Below are 22053 nucleotides of genomic sequence, written 5' to 3' on the forward strand. Positions count from 1 at the left end.
GAAAGGGACATCGCCGGGTGCATAATGATTCATGCCCGTGCGTTGTTAGTGGCATTTCTCAGCATGTGTGTGGCGAGTTCACACCTACGAAGCCATAAATACACCATGTTATGAAAGAAGCGGCGGCTAGCAATGGCGGAGCAAAGGTCTATGCTGCCATTACTGCAGCTCGCAGACAGACACGTGATTTGTTTTGAATATAGTAGCTCGGATGATGACGATCACCATATTTATGTGCTGAGCTCGAAATTCTGTCGCTGCGTCCAGCTATTTCAGAGATGTCCACTGAACTGATCAGTGTTATTTTTCGATGCGGCACAGGAATGTTTACCCGGCATCTTTCCGCGCTGCTCTGATATTGCCAACGCATTCGGTACGCTGCCTCTCGTGCTCTAATTGCGAGCTGCCTTGGCATCTGGCGACATCGAGCCAGGGGACCAGTACAGCCAACCAAATACGCCATTAATTTTAGGCCTAGTTGAGAAAATGGAACTAAGTTTCTTTGCAAGGAATTTCGCGCACAGTTTATGGTTGTGCATGCAAAATTTGACAAAATTATTGAAAGATGGCTACATCAATTCGGGTTCACAATGTCATTTTTGATTTGGGTTTACATTTATATTCTCAAACGTGCTCTGTTCTCACTTTCTTTGTAGTCAGCCTTTCTCTGTATAGTGTGCACTATTTATTTTTTTGCCACACTGATTACAACTATCACACATAATGTTTCTGCTTCAATAAGCAGTTCATTAGGGAGTACAACACATGCTTTATCCATTCATTGGTCTCCTCTGTCTTCGTGCTGTTGTGCTGCCCAGACATTATTTCAAGCTCGATAAATTCAGCTTTTATTCTGTAGACATAAACCAGAATTTTAATGTCTCTGAGCATTTAGTCATAGTATCCAAGAGAGGGCAAAATATATAGGCTGCTTTCCACAAATAACTGCGGAGCTCAGCAGTCTGTATTGAAGAAAGGACAATCTCGTGTACAGGTTATGCAATACCCAAAAGACAGCTGCGAATGTGTTCGTGCCCCTTAAACAATGCTTTGGCACGAGAGGCATGGCCTTTCAGCTCGCGCAGGCTTTCAAAGGGAGCTGCTGCAATAATAATATCTCGGGTTTTACATCCCAAAACATGGTACGATTGTGAAAGGCACCGCAGTGGTCGGCTTCGGAAAGTTCAGCCATGCAGTGTTCTTTATTGTGCACCAACACCGCACAGTATAGCATATTGCCTAAACCAAAATTTGATTGCCACAGCAGGAATCGAACCCGCAATTTTTTGGGTCAGCAGCTGAGCATCGTAACTGCTACACCACCTTGGCAAACAAGGGAGCCGCAGTTTTAAACTAGGAAGTCAGCTGGCCAAGTATGTCTGGAGGGGCTACAGGTGTTTCTTGCAGCTTAAAAGGTTGTGGGACCTCTACTATTCCACTTACATACACCGTTTGTGCACTACTTGCAAGTTTTTAACCTGCTGTTCATACGCAGTAATGGAGTTAAGGGAATCAAATGAGACATTCCATTGATTCCTTTGGAGTACAGACAATTTGTTGGGGGCATCTGGTGACAACATTGAACATTCAATTCCACGATTACCAGGTCAGCAGCCGGGCACTATGACAAAAGACAGCTGCGAATGTGTTCGTGCCCCTTAAACAATGCTTTGGCACGAGAGGCATGGCCTTTCAGCTCGCGCAGGCTTTCAAAGGGAGCTGCTGCAATAATAATATCTCGGGTTTTACATCCCAAAACATGGTACGATTGTGAAAGGCACCGCAGTGGTCGGCTTCGGAAAGTTCAGCCATGCAGTGTTCTTTATTGTGCACCAACACCGCACAGTATAGCATATTGCCTAAACCAAAATTTGATTGCCACAGCAGGAATCGAACCCGCAATTTTTTGGGTCAGCAGCTGAGCATCGTAACTGCTACACCACCTTGGCAAACAAGGGAGCCGCAGTTTTAAACTAGGAAGTCAGCTGGCCAAGTATGTCTGGAGGGGCTACAGGTGTTTCTTGCAGCTTAAAAGGTTGTGGGACCTCTACTATTCCACTTACATACACCGTTTGTGCACTACTTGCAAGTTTTTAACCTGCTGTTCATACGCAGTAATGGAGTTAAGGGAATCAAATGAGACATTCCATTGATTCCTTTGGAGTACAGACAATTTGTTGGGGGCATCTGGTGACAACATTGCAAGTACATGAAGACTAGTATATAGTACAAGCTATTTAAACACACCTGCTACAGCAGTCTAGTGGTCATAGTGCCCGGCTGCTGACCTGGTAATCGTGGAATTGAATGTTCAATGTGGCAGCTATATTTCAATAAAAGAAAAATCCTACAGGCTCATTTCTTTATATGTAGGCGCATGTTAAATTCCCCAGTTGGTTGATACTTATGGAGCCTACCACCGTGGCGTCTCTGACAGTTATATCATGGTTTTAGGATGTAAAACCTAGACAACTAAGTTTTTTCAACTCATTTCTCTGTGACTCAAAGAATAAATATCATCGAATCATCTGAGGTAACACCATCTTCGGCTTCAGTGGTTGTTTCACCTTCTATGTAAGGGTATTAATACGCACATGGATCTCATGCGTGTGTAAGTGATAACTGCAGTCCAGACTGAAACACGCGTGCAGCCTATATGTGTGGTACCTTTTCTTGCCTATTCAAAATAAATAAACCCACTGAAAGTAGTCAAATGCAGTGTACCTGCAAACACATCTTGTTAAGAACACAATTACGGCACCCAAAAGTGGTACTAAACAAAAAAAAAAATATCACCGTGGAATGCGACCCCAGTGCCCATGTTCTGGTAGGAAAGGCTATTCAAACTGGTGTCCTTCACCAGTCAAACACTCATATTAGCAAGAAATTCGCAGAAATAAATGGAGAAATTGCGCGACTGCCTGGACCACCATTCACTGCACGTAAAAGCAGCTCTCTCGGAGAAGCCTTGCGTAGCTGTTGCACGGTTAGAAATCCAGTATCACCGGGTCACAACGTCTTTCTGTACACACTCGCTTCGCAAGGGGCAGCTGGGCACGGATGTCTTGAGCTTGAGAGCGGTGCCCGTGCCACCCGTGACTGCGGGCTTTTCAGGCCGGTATCGGTGGATGGGCTCTGTCGCTATCAATCCTTGCTCGAGAGCAACGAGAAGAGTGTTAGGCAGCAGAGGCAGGCCGCCACCAATCCAAGCGAGAGCAGCCCCGCCGTGACGAGGCCGAACGCAAAGAGGTACAAAGTCCTGTCGCAATATGCGGGGCTTTCGATGTTCGTGTAGTCTGGAGGGTAGGCACGGTACACCCAGACGCAGCCTGGAAGCACGCACGAACGGTAATTCAGTTGAAGCGATGCGGAAAATCAAAAACAGTCTTTCTCCTGTTAGTAAATTAATTTTTCACAACACTAGAAACACCACGCCTGCTGCAAGAAGACTTCAGGTAAGCGAGAAAAAACTCAAAGAAAATTAGGATGGCGATGTTACCTTCATGTTTCTGCACTAGTTGCCATGATGGTCAGATTCTGACGGCACCTACGTACTACTAGTTCCTAATCATTAAACATTAAGTACACAGTCTTTCGAGGCAGCTGGGCCTATGTAGTTCCTAATCAGTAAAAATTCAATACATAGTTTTCTGAGGAAGCCAAAGACATTACATACTGAAATTCAGGAAATTTCGTAAAGCCAATGCGTCCCAAGTACGAAAGAAAGCACTTTGAGATCCGTAAAGTCACCACTGGGGATTTTGGTGGGAATTTTAAAATTTAGACTTCTGACATTGATTGTTCTCATCTATTAAACCATGGGGACGAAATTAACTACACTAGAGCTTGCAGAGTATAATTTATCAGTTTACACTATTTTATAGTTTCACGTTAGTGTCGCTTTGAGAAATGGTGAACATGGCTTGCCCATAATTGCAAAGATTCTCACCCATGTTAATCACATACTATAGAAGCTTTCCCAATGTGAAATGCAGACTAACAAGGCAACACTCGCAGTAAAAATGCGTGATCGGCAGCATGCCCTTGCTGAGCAGCAAGTACATATCGTGGGCCACAATATGTAGGGATTCCATTCCAATGATTCAATCGACTTCATATGTCCTGTTGTAGCAAGTGGCCGTTGCTGGCATTAACAATGACGAAGCAATGTGGCTGCAACAATTCATGATAAAAAAAAATGGTAAATGAGCTCAATTTTTAAGACATTATCGTGGCTCCCTGCTATTTTTGTGGGTTGCCACACGCTAAGGAACTGAGTGGCCAGTACAGTGCACTTCTTTTTGCAACATTATTGTGACCCATTGCCATTCCTCAACTACGCTTTGAGCAGGTTCCAGCTGCAGTGGGAAAAGTTCACGAATAAAAAGTCCGCCAACTAACTGCCACAGCGAAAGAGGCACTAGGCTATATGTGCAATTCCACATGTAGGCTGTAGCTTAAAGCCCATTACCACAGGAGTCAGAATTGCCTAAAGCACAGTTTTCTTTTCTCTATCTCTTTAGTCGCCCTTAGACGAAAATGGCATGCAAAAAAAAAAAAACATCTTGAGCGACCACTAAAAGAGACAACCAGCACCCACATTTTACTGTTTCTTGTTTTTATGTTGTTCTGCTTGGTATTTTTGACTGTAATTTACCACATTATGAAGAATGTAGCCTAGTCATTATACTAATTTATGAAAATGTCATCTAGGTTTCTGGCTAGCAACTACATTGTTCAAATAGTGCAGCTAGCACAAGCAGTGCAAGGCTGAAACCAACAGTTGAGCTAGTGTTCGACCTTTTTTCTAAGCTTTTGCTAGAGTTGCCAAGTTTTTGCTAGTATGTAGTACACTCAAACCTTATTATAACAAACTCGCATATGCCACGAAAATACTTCGCTATATGCGAAAATTTGTTATAAACCATTATTTTCAACACTGTATCAATGGCAAAGCTGTAGGTCACGTACTTCATTATTACTCATAGTTCGTTATACGTATCCAAATTCGTTATAGCAAGGTTTAAGTGTACTATGTATGGTTAGGCTTGGCTATCCATCTCTAGTTTCAGTCGGTTCCCCACAGTGCACACTTGTCACGTGGTTTTTAGCAAGAACATGTCACATGACTCGCCGTTAAATAATGTTGCAATTTAAGTCAGGTGAGTACCTGTTACGAGATTCTTTGTGGGAGCACAATATGTGACTAGTTACGTGATCTTAGTCACATGACAAGCTATTATGCGATTTTAGTCACTTGACCAGCTGTTACATGGTTTTTGAGGGAATTCGTCGTGTGGTTTTGGCACGAGCTGTCCCTCGGTACCACAATTTTGTGTCACGTGACTAATTATGTGATTTATGGTGACAACATCTCACATGACTATCTGTTACATCGTGTTAAATGATCTTAGTTATGTGATGGTATGTAACACTTAGTCATGCGACTATTGTTACGCGATGTTAATCATGCGACTAGCTGTTGTGTCGTTTATGGGGAGAACATTTCCTGTGACCAGCTGTTACATGGTTTTAGTAACGTGACTGGATGTTACTTCACTTTTAATTACGTAAGTTACATACTCGCCCATCATAGTTATTGCATTCCATGGCTGGACAAATCAGCAAACGTGTTGTGAAAGAGAAAGAGAAGATGGAGAAAAAGACGAGCTATCACGTGTCAGTTCGTTTCTGCTCACACTGCCCGGTGAAACGAAAAGCTTTCACAGCTGCTCTGTTAAAAGACCTCAGGTGCATCCACCCCACAAATCTCTCTTCCATTAGCACAATGAGTAGCGATTTGACAAGAAGTAAATTAAGCACAGATAACACAAAAGAGATTACGACAAATAATACTAAGCAGCAAATCATCCTGTGCTGCAAAAACTTACCAGCAACATACCAGGCAAAAAGAAAACAATTGACGAGCGTGCTCCAAGTGCGCTCTTCAGCGCGCTGCTCTTCCGCCACGTTGCGGCCAGCTTCCCCACCACTGTCAGGACGTCGACACTTTCCACAGACGTCAAGTAGCGTTTTCAGCACCCCAAACACTCCACCCATCACAAGGAAAATAGGGATGTACTTTTCAGCTGGACAGTCACTTAAGTACGTGGTACCTAAAAGAGTAAGGGAAAAAATAATGAAGAAAGCTATTACCGAAAGAGGCGTGGTAAACTGGGCCACTTGGTAAAGATTTGCTGCAGTATAGCACAATAAACAACAAAAGCAATGATGAAATGCTTTTCAGCGCTACTTTGTGTCTCTTTCTCGTCTTCAGTCTTTTGTGCTTTTTTGCACTGTTCTGCTACAAACAATTAACCAATCACTTATGAAGCAGTGAACATTTCTTTTCTCTATTTTTACATGTAAATAATGAATATCCCCCAAAAAATCCCCGAAACTGGATTTTATGTGCCAAGACCATGTAATGACAATGAGGTACGCCACAGTTGTGGTGTTTGGATTGTTTTGACCGAATGGAGTTCCTCAACGTGCATAATTGAAAATTTGGGTGCAAAGGGACAAACATTATGGTGATGCTTCAAAAATAATGTAAAATAAAGGGCCTCTGCCTGTACCACCGAAGTATAACAGGCTGGTGCGAAGGAACAAGGACGAAGACGAGAAAGGACAGAACAAGCACCTTTCGTTTTTGTCTCTTCACACCCATTTTTAATAATGCGACCATACCAACTTGCCCAACTTTCCATCTTTCTGACATACATTCCTTAATTTGCACCTGAATTGAAAGTATTGCAAGCACAGCAAGTGTGGAAACAGCATGTATTAATTAAATGTTTGCCAAAAGCATGTACATTCTGTTGGATACATATGCACACGATCCTTAATGTTACAGCAATCGTTCAATGACAGTGCTACTGCCGTTTCAGTATGCTTCAGAAACCTATCTAGATAAACCATTTCAAAGGAAGTTCATTTCAAGCTCACCCAAACCATTATAGATGTTCATAAAGACTTCCTTGGTTATTGGAACTGCCCTCTAAGCTTAAACTAATGGTGTCCACCGAACAGACTGTAACTCGAAAAGTCACTCCAAGTTGTTTCACCACAAGAGAGTCAATGCACTCACCTATCACTATCATGCTGACGGGAATGATGACTGTGACACCAACCAAGATTGAACATCCCACTGGAAAATAAAAGAAAGCAATACACATGTAGTTCACAAGCGTAATTTCTGTAATATGCGGCCTCCTGAGTGCAGAGAGCTCCCTACAGAATACAAGGAAGTCTACGGCAACACCATGCCGTACTTGAAAATTGTATCAGAGGACGAAGCAGCAACTAATGTACAATTGTAGTCACATTCTTTCATTGGTGTAAATCAATACCAAAATAAAAAAAGGATCGTTGGTATTGAATCACAACAGCGAGTTTAACTGTCTTCATAATTAACAGCACAATTTTAGTGCACAATATTGCCCTCATCTACAGCAGTGCATGAATGAAACATGAAGCAGACAAAATGAAATGATCATAGACTCGATTACAATCAGCTTGTAAGATCTCAAATTTCGGTGGCATTATCTCTGTCAGATCTGAACATCATGTATAGTGTGCCCTATTTAAGAATAGGGCACACCATACATGATGTTCATACATGATGTTCTCACCATACATGATGTTCATACATGATGTTCTCACCATACATGATGCACTTGAAGATGCTTACTTTTTTTTGCTTAAGATACTGAATAACCACGATGAAGAGCTGACAAAAAAATATGAAATCTGAATGAATATTGTAACAGTTGAACCATGCCCAATTTAACACTGGGGCCGCCACATGTTGTTGGGAGTACGATAAGTGATCCAGTTGCCTTGAACGCAACTTCACAAAACATGCCACTTTGTTAAGCATGTTCAGTTCTACAAGTTATACACCTTTTTCAAATAAGTTAGGCATGAACATGAACTTGTGCGATAACCTTTAATTCTGTAAGGGGAGATGCGAGTAGAAAACACGAGTTTTATAAAGAATTGTCGAGTTTTTGTTTTCACCTGTTTTGATTACCTCCATAGTTCTGAAAAAAAAAAAATCTATGTCGAGACTCAACTAGAAAATCTTTAAAATTGTTTACAAAGAGCACAAGGTAGCTGTTAAAAGGCCGAAAGTGTGCACTCTTCAAGCACCTTGCCGCTGATAATGCGCCGCCGCTCGGCATCGTCGATCGCTTGAGGCGAAGGGACGAGCCTCACTCTTCAAATAACAACGGTTTCCCACACTGCTGCAGCACAAAAAGTAATAAAAAGAAGCATGCTCTTGCCGCGTTTTTCGAGTGCCGTGACTGGTTTTTAAATCACGTGGTATGGATCGAAGACCGCCATTGGCCACTGCGCGCCTGTATGTGCTGTGGAGCCAAACAGGCAGGGTTTGTGTCTCGTCGGCAGTTGAACAACGCTTCTTCTTGTGTGTTTATCTCCATTACGGATGAAGAAAGCCATAGCTCGCACGATAGCTACGCCGTCGACGTGAAAGCTGTTGTGGAGGTGTGCTCCGTAAGAATGCGCTACGAGCAGCTGGTCTGGTCTGCAGTGATTGTTGGCTTGCAAAAGGCAATGCATCAGGGTCATTCACAGTCATCAGCCAGAAAGTCCGTGATGTGGCAATGAATGCCATCTGTACTGATTATGCGAGGTTGAGGGAGCTCACAGTGAGGGAAGTTAGCAGGGGCGACATTGCCATTATGTACGACGGTACGTGGCACAGCTACAGCCACAATGGCATCGTCATCGTTGTGTCCCTCGACACTGGGCTTAAGTTTAGATTTCGAAGTTCTGTCGATCTTCTGCCTAGCTTGCAGTCGGCACAAGGCTCTGCCAGATGGAGTGGAAGACATTTGGCAAGCATTTCATGGCAATGTCTTTAAGCAAAGTGCCTGTGACAAATTAGCTTGAAAGTGCTGTGAGTGACAGACTTATGGCCCTGGCGCACTATAGTGGCAGTGGCCATTACAAAGAGTATTGTTTTTTTTTTTGCGAGTAAATTTTGTCACTTAATGACATCTTTCATAAAGAAAATTTAAATTTATCATTAAAACTCGTTCTGAAAACACAGATTTTTGCCCTTTTTTTTCAATATGCCCCTCCTTTTTCGTGTACTGCTAATGCTCGGATCTGCATGAAATTTTGCCCAAAATTTTTCTAAATTATGACAAATGCAATTATTTAGTTTGAGTTTCAATATTTTATTATGTAATAAAGTTATAATAATTAATTATATAATGAAATCTATAAAATTGCATTCTATAATAAATAATTACATAATGTAATGATTAATAATTAATAAATTTCTATTATGTAATTAGTAATATAATAACTAATTATACATTAAAAAGAGAGAAGACAAAAAGGCTTAATGTTTTCACCTTGTCATGTTGAGGAGCTAAACGTATGCAGCTTGCAAGAAAACTAATTATATATTTGAAATCAGCATATTAACGCTCTATAAACAGCTGACGTTTCATTGCTCTAGGGTTAATTAGAAAAAGTGTATTCGAGTAGTGTCTCCCCTTGATTGTCGAATGACCGGAAGCCTAAAAATTCACGCAGAAATGTGATGTCTCATGAAATTCTTATCAGTGCGAGTCGACTGTGTAAATATGCTTACACCTCTTACAAATGAAGTGCAAGCTTGACAACTGGTAAGTGAGAGCAAAGTTTGACGCACCAGCAGCTTAGCAGCAGCATCAATCCACTTCCAAAATGGCAGGTTATTCCAGATAACATAAAGAAGGCTCATGAAAATCAACAAACTGCTACGGAAGCAGCTACATACTTCAACAGGTTGTTGTGACTTTGCAAGAAAAATCAACTGTGGACTAAAGATGAGAAACGCAGAATGAGCCCTGTTTTTTGACTTCACATACAAATTCTTTTTCCCACTGCATTTAGCAACATTTCACATGTACAAACTGCTCTAACTAAGCGTCGCTGCTTGGCAATGCATTGTATTGTATACTGCATATCGAATTGACCTAAAGGGACCGACAACTGCCGAGAACACGAAATGAGATGACTGCACGAATTGAATGGTTGTCCCTTATACTGACTCAAACCAACCCTGTTTTTCTCGTGAGAAGTGTATTTATATTTTTATTTCTTCATTGAAAATCGCAAAAAATTGTCCTATGGCATTTCTGGTGGCAAAAACATGAACTATCCAAAATCCCCTGCCACGTGATCGTGCGTTAATGTACACTGTCAACAATTTACTTGTTAGCACTCAAACATTGCTTGATTCTTTATGGCAATTGATAATATTTTATAAAAATATAATACTTATAAGCTTGCGTTAGTTAGTAGTATGCATTAAAGTAGCGCTGCCTTCGCGTGACGTAATGATTCGATGCTAGTCGGCATGTCTTGAGCGGTTTAAGCCTTCCGCATGCTCTTGGAACTGCATACAATCTATATCCTTTCATTTCGTGCACCAACACACTGTAGTTTATTCAACAACAACCAGTGCCACTAGCACCAGTGTTATTGCTAATATATCGTTGCCGCGCTGTTACTAGGCGCGGCTGTACATATTCTCAGTGGCGTTCTCAGTTACTTGGCATGGCTCGTGTGTCGAGAGAGTAACGACGACGGGACAAGCCATCCCCGACAAGGGCGCGACAACCTTGGGCGCATGCGCTCGCAGCACGGTTCACATGCAGGGAAGCTGTATAGAGCCGCATCGTCTCATTGTAATGGCTTGCTATTTTAAAAAATAGTTGTAAAGCGCAGAATAAATGTGGTTAAGCATAGTGAATTCCACGAACTCCTGCGAAATAAGAACAACGAGAGCATGCACAAGACACCAGAAAGGCTACCGGCAGTGCTATCAATTCTCAGTGTTGCTGGATGAAAGGGCAGATCCATGTTCAGAGCCTTTTAGATTGTAAACTGCTGCTTATAAGATGACTACGTGCTTTTGGGATTAACTACTGCAGCTATGAACACTAGGCAGGGCATGCTCTCAGTCGCGCTGGAAAGAACTGGGTCGAAAAAATCAGTTGTCGGTTCCTTTACACTCCCCATGAACACGAGACACTAAATAAACTGCTCTGACAATAGCCAGATCTAAAGGATGGCAGACAACTCACAGGTGCCTAGTAAGAGGAGTATGACGCTTCGCAAGAAGTCGAGCACACCGTTGGACGTCTTGTGTACCTCGCGAACCTGTCCAAAGAGCGACTGGTAGGATGGAGGGGGAGCTGGAATGAAAAAGAAGCAAACGTGAAGGTTTCTGAAAGAGAGGCTTTGAACAACACAGCCAAACGTGCACTATGAACAGGTGAAAACTGCACATACACATGAGCTTGTGATTTACAGACACAAACACACAAAATATTCAAAGCAATTGGGCTGACCAGCAATTAGTTGTGCCACCGTCTATGCAACAACTGCAGTCGCAGAACTTTTGAAAAGTGACTTTAATAGTTTGTGACGTCAGTACGATGTGTATTAGAAAAAGCAGGTGAAGTGTGAGAACACCTAAAGAATGCTATGGTTCTACCTGACACCGGCCGTAACGTTACTCAGCTGTGCCGTGGACCAGCACGATTGAGGTGGCACTACCGCAGGGTGATGGTTAAGCCAGACTAACTGTGCATTGACAGTGATGTGCACAAAATAAGTGCGTCATCGTTGTTATCAGCATTTTAAGGTTTGCAAGGCTTGTTCCAGCGTAACGTGTCTCGAAATCCAGCCGTTAAGGCAGCTAGGTCGGTGTGGTGGGGGAAACAGTCTATTCCTCACTCTTCCCTTTCCTGCTTGTCTGACGTCTCTGCAATAAAGCTATGTCAATTGCGTGAATACACCAGGGCTTTGTTTCGTCGTTGTCAGCAGAGGACGAAAAATCGAGCAGTTGAATAGATGTGCACGCTTCAACACACGTGTATGTCTGCGTACAGAAATGTCATGTATGGTAGCGCACTTAGGTTAGGTCCGGGAAAGTACTACATACCATTCGGATTTGTGATGTCGTCGTAAGATGGAGGCAAATCATTTTCCACTGGACTCCGAAAGGGCGTCGGGGTGGGACTGTCACTGTACGGCGGCAACGACATGGCGAACTCCTGAACAAAGTTCGCGAATGCAAACAATACAGTTATTACGCATAATATCCGTCTTCTCTTTATTCGTTGTTTGTTTTTTTTAATCAGCAGGCTACGGAGGAAAACACGACATCCGGACGCCCATGAGAACTGCTAGAGTTGCACCGTTATCTCGAGAGAGGATGACATGAAAACGCACACAGTTGCACGTCGGCATCAAATTTCGCAAAACAGGCAGGCGCTACACCCAATCGATCGACCAAAATGCATGCAGGCGTTCAACCAGTAGCACTAACACAGCCGCAACAAAGCTCTGGTACGGAACTTTGCGGCTTCACAGATCACGAACACGAGAAAAACGAAAACACAAACATGTAGTAGCCAAGGCGATGGGCGTACCGCTTTGGAGCAATTCGATTTAAAGAGTCTTCGAGCACTAGCGAGATCTAAAAGCGAAGGAGGAGAAACATTAACGCGTGTTCGCAAACAGCAGCGTTGAGTAAATCGGCGCTCAAGCGGGCCCAATTTCGAGTGGCGCTCACAGTTTCGCTGCACAGACGACGGGTATCACCACACGCCATACTTGTTTACAGCCATCACGCTTTGCCGCACGACAACCCGCACTACTGTACTTTCCCCTGAGAACACCTACCATCACCACCACAATATGTGCGGAGTTTTAAATCATTTATGTTTATTGTATTTTGAACTTCTGCTCGAAAAGTAGTCACTACATAAAGGAACCAAGTTAGAAAACAGTGTTTATTTTGTTTAAACATTGGCGCTATTATCGCAAGTGACGTGAAAGCACAGAAAAAAAGGAAAAAAAAAAAGAAATCATTTTGTGGCCCCATTTTGTGCTGCCAGTGCGGTCACAGAACACCTACCAGTTTGGTGCAGTCACTATGATTGTAACACCGTAGCCACTCACTAGCGCAAGCAAATCACAAGTGCGATCGATCGCAGTTTCATGTGCACGGGCTCAAACCATATCGTATTTTCAGGAAATGGTGGTGCCACAGAAGTGCCACTTCAGTTGCTACACAGCCTCACAACATTCGGCCTGGTTGGTCTTTACCGACTAATGAAGCGAAGCGATTCGGTTGATTTGCCGAAGAAAAAAAATCACAAGATCGCGCGAACACACGTCTGTTGCCCGCATGTGTCACAGGCATAGCTGGGCACGGTCACAGGAAACGCAGTTAATGCTAATAACAGTATATTAACTCGATCTAGCGGCTACGGTACTCGGGTATTATTGTACGAAACTCTATGGGTACTCGGCTGCTAACCCGCAGGTCACGGGATCGAATCCCGGTTGGGTGCACGTTTGAGAACCTGAGGTGGTCGAAATTTCCAGAGATTTCCACCACGGCGGCTCTCAGTCATACAGTGGTTTTGGGACGTTAAACCCTATATCAATCAATCAATCAATCAATCAATCAATCAGTATATTAACTCTAGGGCTAATAAAACTATGACGGGAAAGGCCCACATGGCTCACACTCTCGCCCTTTTATGAAAGTGTTGCTGCTGAAAGACAACAACACGCGAAGTTCATGCTTGCGCGTCAAAAGTATTTTCGCCCGTCCATACACCCGTCTATTTGTATTTGTTTTTGCAAGCTGATCTCACCAGACCTCACCCCAGGCTTACAGATCTGGTGCGTTTGTACCCAGCCACGGCCGCTGTGGCGTGCAGTTGTGTCACAGAACACCTAGTTGTGTAGGTGTTCTATGGTTGTGTTCTGTGGTTAGGCTGTGGCACGGCGCCTAGCGGCGACCATAAAAAATCGTTGCCGACGACAGCGCTACGATTCTATCGCGGTAGTATTGCCTCTGCGCCTGGCTCCAGCTGTGTTTCGAGTAGTTTTTATGCAAATGCTTAGTTGGCTGCACTTAGACAGCTTTGCCGCAGTTGTTTTTATGCGTCGTCTAAAGTGTCAAGTACGAGGAGCTTCCTTCCAAACGCAGTCATGATGCCGTCCGCGTTAGCAAGACATTTTGGCAGTGCGAGTTATCCAGCGGCATCGTGGAGGCAAGTGGTTCTACTTCGTCTATCTAGCGCGTGCGTTGGTCGTCGTCTGCTCTCAACACACGGGACCAGAAAACTGACGCACGTTGACGAAGAGGGCGGCGCACGGATGGTCGATGTTGTGGAAAAACCGGAGTCGGTGCGCACAGCGACTGCGTCTGGGCGCGTCCTGTTAGGAAAGCACGTGTATGAGCTCGTGAAATCCAACAACTTGAAGAAAGGCGACGTGCTGACCGTTGCCCAGATAGCGGGAATCAGTGCCGCCAAGCAGACTTCCCAGCTGATTCCGTTGTGCCACCCGTTGTTCCTGACCAAAGTGGACGTGAACTTGACACTCGTGGAGAGCACCTACGAGGTGCTGATTGAAAGTTATGCGAAATGCACGGGAAAGACTGGCGTCGAGATGGAAGCCCTGAGCGCCGTTACGGTCGCGGCACTAACCGTCTACGATATGTGCAAAGCAGCGAGCAGAGATCTGAAAATCACCGACGTTCAATTGACTTCGAAAACCGGAGGGACGCGAGGGGACTTTCACCGGGATATTCTCTCAGCGAATACCGACTCGTAGCGTAGTACACCTGTGCAAGCATAATTTGTTATTGCAACCGCCGTCCGCTTTTGTGTGCGAGTTCTCATAGTTCTGTGCAAGACAATTTCGCAGTTGTTAGTACAGGTGTCTATTTGAACCCTCGTATTAATAAAGCACGAATTAACTTTTGGTACATGCGCATGTGTAATCAGTGCGCATTTATAATATGACGTCATGAGAAAAAGTAGATATACTTTAGTCAAGAAGTAATCGGCTCAATACTAGCGCTAAAGAAGGAAAAACACGCCCGGATGACGTTATCCGCAAGAATCGCTAGCGTTAGTGCACAGGTCAAGGTCGTCGTTTTGGGGGTCCGCACGCGCTGTGTCCGAGTTCTGCACGCCGAAGCACGGACAGCTGGACGCGCGTAGGAACGGGCGCTGCGTTATAGTGTAGCCCCCTTGCGGATCAAGGATCAGTGCTCACCCCGGTTAGCACGCCGAAAATCTCGCTTTTCCTGCATGCCTCACTGAATAATCGGGGAGCTTGCCAAGGTCCAGTACCTGTTTGGCTAGAATGCAACATGTCATGCAATAACTGTTTATTGTGCAAGAAATCCACTGGACCCGAGAGGACATACCATGTTAACTTCACACTTGCATGGTGTCGCCATTTGCGACGAATTATGATGAGCTTTTGGAACTGCCTGGACAGCATTGCGCGCATAGCACAGAACAATCCATCGCGCGGCAGTTGAGCCAGAACCAATCTTTAACGTAAACTAGACCCTCTGGAACTGCTTCCAAAAAGGACTTTCTATTCATAATTCAACATGTACTAGCAGTGTCCAATCAGAGTGGCTTCAGTCAATCTCAATCACACAGGGCTGTTCTATCTCTATGGCTGTTGTGCTAAAGACAATGCTTGCACTGTCGACGAGGAATGGCTTACAATAGCATCTCTGCCCTTTGAAGAGCCTTCTTAAAAGTGAATCTATTTTGGAGCCTCTCACAATGTTCATTGTTGCCATCGCAGGTACCCATCCGACAGAAACACAGGTGTTACATATACCGCAATGAAAACGTTCGTAGCATGCATATTGTTTAAACATACTCTGTTCGTCCGACCGTCCATGCATCTGTCCGTTTGTTTGTCCTTTATAGTAGTTGGCGACTTCAACGTAGATATTGAGGACCTAAGAACATAGTTTCCCTCTATCATCAGCATTCACTTTGTTGATTTGCAGCAACTTTTTTTGTTGGCGTGGTGCTACACTTTACATGTAAGGTCAATAGTAGACTTCCTTGTAGCAAGCAACAATCCTCCTCAAATGCAGGAGCCTGAAACATCATGGCTTTATGTTTAGACATCACCTATACAACAGCTTGCAATCTACTATATTATGGAATACCTTAACAATTCTTCAGGTTAAGGAGGAAAGCAAACACCCACCACTAAACAAAATATGACATTTATGGATACATTAATGGTGGGCAGATAAAATTAGTTTGTGGGTATAATATGGCAGCAGCAAGCACAGGACCTGGTTTATTGGCTGAACATGGGAGAGGCTTTTGCCCTGCAGTGGGCATAGTCAGGCTGATGATGATCACGTTGGGTTCCTTGTTAACAAAGGCGAAAGAAGCTTGGTTGTGCTTAAAGAAGTAAAGCATCCTAGGATCTAGAGAAAGAAAATGCTTTATTCACAGGATCCTGCGTGGGGTAGGTGCCTGCCTCGCAGGGCGCGTTCTAGCCTTCTAATGTTCTAGTCTATGCAGTCCTAGAAACACTGAGCCAAGAACTCGAGGGTTGAACCTGACCCGACAGAGGATACTTGGGTTCCCACGAGTTCCCATGAGTGATACTTGGGTCACACGAGTTCCCGTTCTCCTCTGCCTGGCCAGGGCCCCCTCGAGCCGCTGGATCGCCCATTTCCGAGATTGGCAGTCCACCGAGCGGATCCACCGCTCCATCTGCGCTGGCAGTTCTTGGCGGGTCTAGGCTGGCCCACTGTGCGTTGTTCAGCACAGAACATGCAAGGTAGCTATTAAACACCCACTGTAATATGATTGGCGTATGATGGGTGCCCAATAATAGTTTATTATAATAGTTTATTATTACTGTTTTAGAGGAAATTTGGGAGTGTTTATGTGCCAATACAGTCTTATTTGAGCTAGTTCCGGTTCTGGATTTGGCCCATTAAAAAAAAAAAAAGTTCCTTGTGTGGCTGTCTGGCTGTCGCAGCCTACTTTCATGAAGTAGGGAAGTACCCACTATGCCATTTGTCATTCTGCTGATAAGCGAGGTACCCGCTGCACATCCGTAAGGCTTTGTGTGCACTTTCTTCGCACTGTGGCTGATGGTGTTAAAGAATAAGTGCGTTCTAGACCACACATTCTCTTTCTGCCATGAATGAAGACAAACATGAACATATGCTGACCCCATCAAAAGGCAACGCAGATGCAGAAAACAAGCTAGCCTGGAGGCGACAATTTGGGAAGCAGCGGCAACAAGCTGATAATCCGTAAGAGAGAGCATGCTGTGTAGTGGTTCAATGCATATGTGACCGCAAGCTACCTCGTAGGCGAGAGACCGGGAAGCAGCAAGCAATCGCTTCACGGCTCCCATTCATGACCAACACGTGTTTAACACATGGCAACGGGAAGTAATGAAGCAAAGGTCAAGTGGTCAACTTCCCGATAGACACTCGGAAAACGGTGCAATGCTTTCCCAGAAACAAACCCAACGACGCAGCCACCGACGTGCTCATAAATTGAAAGCTGATAAGCAAGCCCTTGTACAAGTCCAGCCTAGTCAAGAAACGAAACATTCACGCAGGGTTGAAGCACCTAAGACTCGCCTGAGTACTTAAAAGACCACAAATGCCTTGATATAGATATAACGTGCATAGAGCTCGTGTTTACCATTTTCAGACTAGATTCCATTGAAGAACCATTGGCTCTACATTTCATAGACCACAGAGCAGTGATAATGAAGGCAAAACAAAATGCAGAACTCAACACAACATACGAGTTGTGAACAATAAAACATTGTATTTATGATACACATGCATTGTCACTCATTTACATGCACTAATAGGCAGTTGATTAAGTCCCCAGTGCTTCGCTCATGACTCACTTCATGAAGATGCATAGATTTTTTTATAACTGCCTTGCACTGACATCACCGATAAAGCTGGAGCACCAGCATGATGGGACGGGAACTTTGTGGTGTCATGTTAGCGTTATCACTACATCACATGCTGGTTCTCTCTCTCTTCATGTACAGAGGCCCAATAACGTTCTAGCAAAATCACTATCACACTGAAACAGGTTAACTGCCACACGGTTATGATGCCTTGACACCATTTAAACTGCCGCGTTGGAGCTGTGTTCTGCGTCCACGACGTCATGTGCAAGCTATGAATGCGCAATAAGATGCCGAGCAATTTCCACATGCTTGGTTAATACATTGCTTCCAGTTCCGTCTGTCAAGTGTTCGCCTTTAACAAAATGTATGCCTTTGTCAGCTATTTTGTTGTGCAACAATTGATTCACCACTTTTATTTTTTTTTTTTGTGCTTGTGTTTCAAACTTTAACGGAAAAATGAATGAGTGCATGCATGTAGCTTCCTCTATAATGCAAATCAGGACTCTCGGCAACATAGTGACACAAAACGCTGCAACCGTTTATTCTTGCAATGAGAAATTACTAAATTTCAACAAAAGTAAGTGTTCCGACAGGCGCTGTTTTATAACCATTCTTATAGTTTGAAAAAAAAAAGTGCGCGTAGCATGTCGGGTACTCATACACGCAGTGCTTAAGATGTGTTCATTATCACAATTTGATGGCTGTTGTCCATGTGCCAGGATAAGAAAGAAGACAAGTGGAAGCACCAGACCCTGCTGCACATTTACAAAAACGCCTCTTCCTGAAGAGGTTGATGAGAAAACAGGTATTTACATGGCTGACAAGCATTTGTTCTATGTACAAAATGTACATTGTACTCGGAAAAGGGCAGTCAGTTCACATTGTGCTGCCAACGAGCGATTCAACTTTATATAAATATTTCTGTGCCATTACTATTGAGTGTTATATAAGGAAACAGATAATGATGTGGTGTGTTTTGCCGAAGCAAAACAGCCGTGACAACCATTTTTCATTATTTAGTGTATAAACTACTTAAAGCAGTGCATGAAACTGAAAACATGTCGAAGTTCTGGTGGCAAACAATGGCACGGTGAGTGAACAATGAAGTGACGATATAAACAGAATTCTCTAAGTACAAAAAGGTAAAAAATTGTCAGATACACGAAAAAAAGTGAGGGGACAACACACTGATGAAGCATTCATTCTGAATGATACCACAGGCAACAAAGATTTCTTTTTTTTTTTGCAAGAGAGCAAAAAAAGATGCACAGAAATCGCTATACTACTCTCCACTTCTGCATTTTGATCAAAGACTTTAGAATTCGCTTCTTGCCGGAGTGGCTGAAATTGTAGTCTAAATGCTGTAGTGGCTTCAGGCACTAGAAAAGTATCATGCCGAGCATCACACCCTGTTATGTTTAAGAACACTCGTGGCACCAAAAGATCATGGTAGAGGTCTTGCTGCACAACTCACATTCATTCCTTACCTTAGACGTAGGCACGTGACGGCAAGTTCTCAAGTTGTAATGAGGGGAAAAGACAAGCGAAGTTGAGCGGCGCTAATGCCCCCCCCCCCCCACCGAAAAAAAACTTTTAAAAACTGGAATGTTACATAAGATGTGTACCTCGGAAAAAATGAAAACTGTTTTGTTCACTGACGTAAGTACATCCACAATGCCTCAGTTTGGAAGACAACAACATCACGGTTTTTCAACACAGATTAAAAGAAAAATTGCGACGTAGACATGACGATGATGCGACATGGCATTGCTGTTTTCAATTCTGAAGAGTGACTCTTGGCCCCAGTATGAATGTAAGTTCTGAACGCATGTGAATGAAGCAAACACACAGACATGCACAAACACACACAGCACAGCACACAAGTCATCAAGCTGTAAGTGCCGCAAACAATGCAGCAGTGTATTAGAAATAATCATCGGGGTGACAAAAACCGGCTGGCAGAACAATAAAAAATAGAAGTCATGGCACTTCAGCAGTCTCCAACTGCCCCTTGTACCACTTTAATAGCTCAACGAGAGAAACATGACTAGCGTGACTGCATGTGAAAGTTATGCAGCACTTCTGCAAACCACACATTGATGGCAGTGATCTCTCACACAGTTACTGCTGCCTCTTAAGTTGCAGCCTTCATTTTGCGCATCTTAAAACGTTTACAAAATTAACACAAAACCACCTAACCTTGCCAAATTATTTAATAGCGGCAAATGCCAGTGATAAAGCACATGCAAAGTTCGATATGAAATTTTTTTTTTCTGCACCACAAATAATTTCGGTGTCTTCATTATTTCGTTGCTGTGATTAACTTGCATATAAAACTCCGTCAAATGGTGATTGTGCCGAAACATTTGGCATCATATGCTAAGCACATGATGTGAATAACTTAAACATAACATCCCTTATGAATGTTGCCTGAAAAATCAGTTTGAGATGATTGATGTAAGAACATCGTACAAATGTCCGTGGTTTACAATTTCCAATTGCTCTTTTTTAGGTGCATATCATTCAAATCTTTTACAAACTGCAGAACACTCATCGCAAGGGCTAGATAAAAATACATCACTGTCAACCTGCGTTATGCAATTTTCGGCTACAGTTGGCTGTTGCATGAAGCTCAAGACCTAATTCGGGTACAGTTGCAAACATTTGCGAAAGCACAAAATGCATTCTTATTTGAGATGGCATGTGATCAAACACTGAATGTAAGCAAGCTATGTTGCGTAACATAACAATAACAACTCCTTATGGAAACGACTCAGAAAATGCAAGTTTGCACCTAAGCAGTGCTGGCGTTCACGAGATACAGCAGGAAGGCACACCTATATGCGCAAGATATTTCCAAGCACAAAAGACTCGGTTCCCAATTTTCGTGCAACATCTTAGCATCAGTGCTATTGTGTACAATACCTATTCACAATAAATAAAACAGAAGGCACACTCGGCCCACAAACAATGAAAAAAAAAAAAAAAACACCTGTCCATCTGAAACGCAGTACAACACAACTAACAACGTTCCACGTCTTCCGCATGCTATGTGGGCAACGCGGTCCTGATGTCTTCGACGGAAGATGAGGGCCGCGCCTGGAGGCAGTGTGATGATGCCAGTGTCGACGTAGTTGGCGCGGATGATGCCACAGACGGCAAGTCGTCCAAGGGAAGTCGGCACGCCGACTGAAACACCACTGCTACACCCCGAGAATTCCTCGACCACGACACTGACCCACGGGTTGAATCGCGGCACCTTTTGCGTGTCCTCTCTTCAATTAGTGTAAGCATGACATCTCCTGGAGTCAGGCTTGTCTGCAATGCTCTTACCACAAACCTGCATGAATGTGTACGTAATGTAGTTCAGACTCGATTTATCATTTTTTAATTAAAAGGGACACTGAAGGCAAATAAGTTATGTCACAGTGAAAGGTCACTGCTTGAGAATGTCTGAAATGTCAATATTATATTGTCACGTGCTTGCTTAAGAAAGACGATGGCAGTTGTGCACGTGCCATGAAGGACTATGAAATGAACAAAAAAGAATAACTCGTTTGCGCATTCTATTAAAAAGACCGACCTGCTTCTGGTGTCTCAATCTCTGCTGCAAGACCTTTGTTTTGACGTCATGACACTGGTGGAGGTGCTGGAGCCTACAACCTGACGCAGGACAGTCTTGCTAGGACCCGTTCACCTAGTTCAGAGACTCAGCCCCTCGTCACAACTCCGGTGCACCGATTCAGTCGGCGCCTACTATTCCCAAGTCCAGAGTCCGCACCTGTTCCGCCTCTTATCAGAATGGCAGCTCCTACGACATCCGCGGTTATCCTTCCATAGCAGACCACGCCTGCCGAACCACACGGCAGTAAGTGCTGCAGCTCAGAACACTGCCGTCTGCGAAAGTTCCCTGCGACAAATGATTAGAGAAATACTGCGCAAGGAACTTCGGGCCCTCTGCGTTTCTCCTCCCCAACCGCCTGTAGCATCTGTAGCCGAAATCATCCGCCAGGAGTTGAGGCAAGCCGTTACACCACCCGCGCCAAGTCCTGAGCCACATTCAGCGAGCTACGCTGATGTGGTCCGTCGTCCTCCACCGTCATTTGTCTCGACGCCCTTCCCGCCACGACCTGCTGCCGTACCTTGGGGGCAAAGGGATTCTATAAGACAACCACCAGTTCGCCGAACTGACTTATGGCGCATGGCCGACCGTCGACCTATTTGCTTCCGCTGCGGAGAACCAGGTCACTGCGCGCTATTGCCGTCATGGTGATT

General features: G+C 43.9%; 2 protein-coding genes across 6 annotated transcripts in view; both read right to left on the minus strand.

Annotated features, from left to right (window-relative positions):
- Positions 1-3009: 3009 nt before the first annotated feature.
- On the minus strand, positions 3010-12780 carry LOC119162822 (transmembrane protein 272). Of its 5 annotated transcripts, XM_075882012.1 has the most exons (7): positions 12608-12694; positions 12465-12511; positions 11975-12086; positions 11112-11222; positions 7091-7150; positions 5892-6116; positions 3010-3329 (listed from the first exon to the last, which is right to left on the minus strand). In XM_075882012.1, exons 3-7 carry the CDS (start codon positions 12075-12077, stop codon positions 3145-3147), a joined length of 684 nt encoding a protein of 227 aa, XP_075738127.1. In that variant the 5' UTR covers positions 12078-12086; positions 12465-12511; positions 12608-12694; the 3' UTR covers positions 3010-3144. The 5 variants fall into 5 exon arrangements, with proteins under 5 accessions (XP_075738127.1, XP_075738126.1, XP_075738125.1 ...); XM_075882011.1 differs by lacking the exons at positions 12465-12511; positions 12608-12694 and adding an exon at positions 12718-12780; XM_075882010.1 differs by lacking the exon at positions 12465-12511 and having other exon boundaries at positions 12608-12697.
- Positions 12781-20486: 7706 nt separating this feature from the next.
- Positions 20487-22053, minus strand: part of LOC119178873 (phospholipid-transporting ATPase VA-like) — a 159348-nt gene continuing 157781 nt past the window's right edge. The window contains exon 23 of the mRNA XM_037430072.2: positions 20487-21118. Coding sequence (XP_037285969.2) covers positions 20827-21118 — 292 coding nt within the window. The 3' untranslated portion in view covers positions 20487-20826. The remainder of the gene's footprint in view (positions 21119-22053) is intronic.

This window comes from Rhipicephalus microplus, chromosome 2, assembly GCF_043290135.1.
Source record: "Rhipicephalus microplus isolate Deutch F79 chromosome 2, USDA_Rmic, whole genome shotgun sequence".
Lineage (NCBI taxonomy): Eukaryota > Metazoa > Arthropoda > Arachnida > Ixodida > Ixodidae > Rhipicephalus > Rhipicephalus microplus.

Excerpts from the sequence above, each read along its gene's own strand:
- LOC119162822 (XM_075882010.1), bottom strand. The coding sequence starts at position 12,646 with ATGGCGTGTGGTGATACCCGTCGTCTGTGCAGCGAAACT. Across the intron at positions 11,223-11,974 it reads CGACATCACAAATCCGAATG|CTCCCCCTCCATCCTACCAG; the intron begins GTATGTAGTACT and ends TTTTCATTCCAG. Across the intron at positions 7,151-11,111 it reads ACTCCTCTTACTAGGCACCT|TGGGATGTTCAATCTTGGTT; the intron begins GTGAGTTGTCTG and ends TTTATTTTCCAG.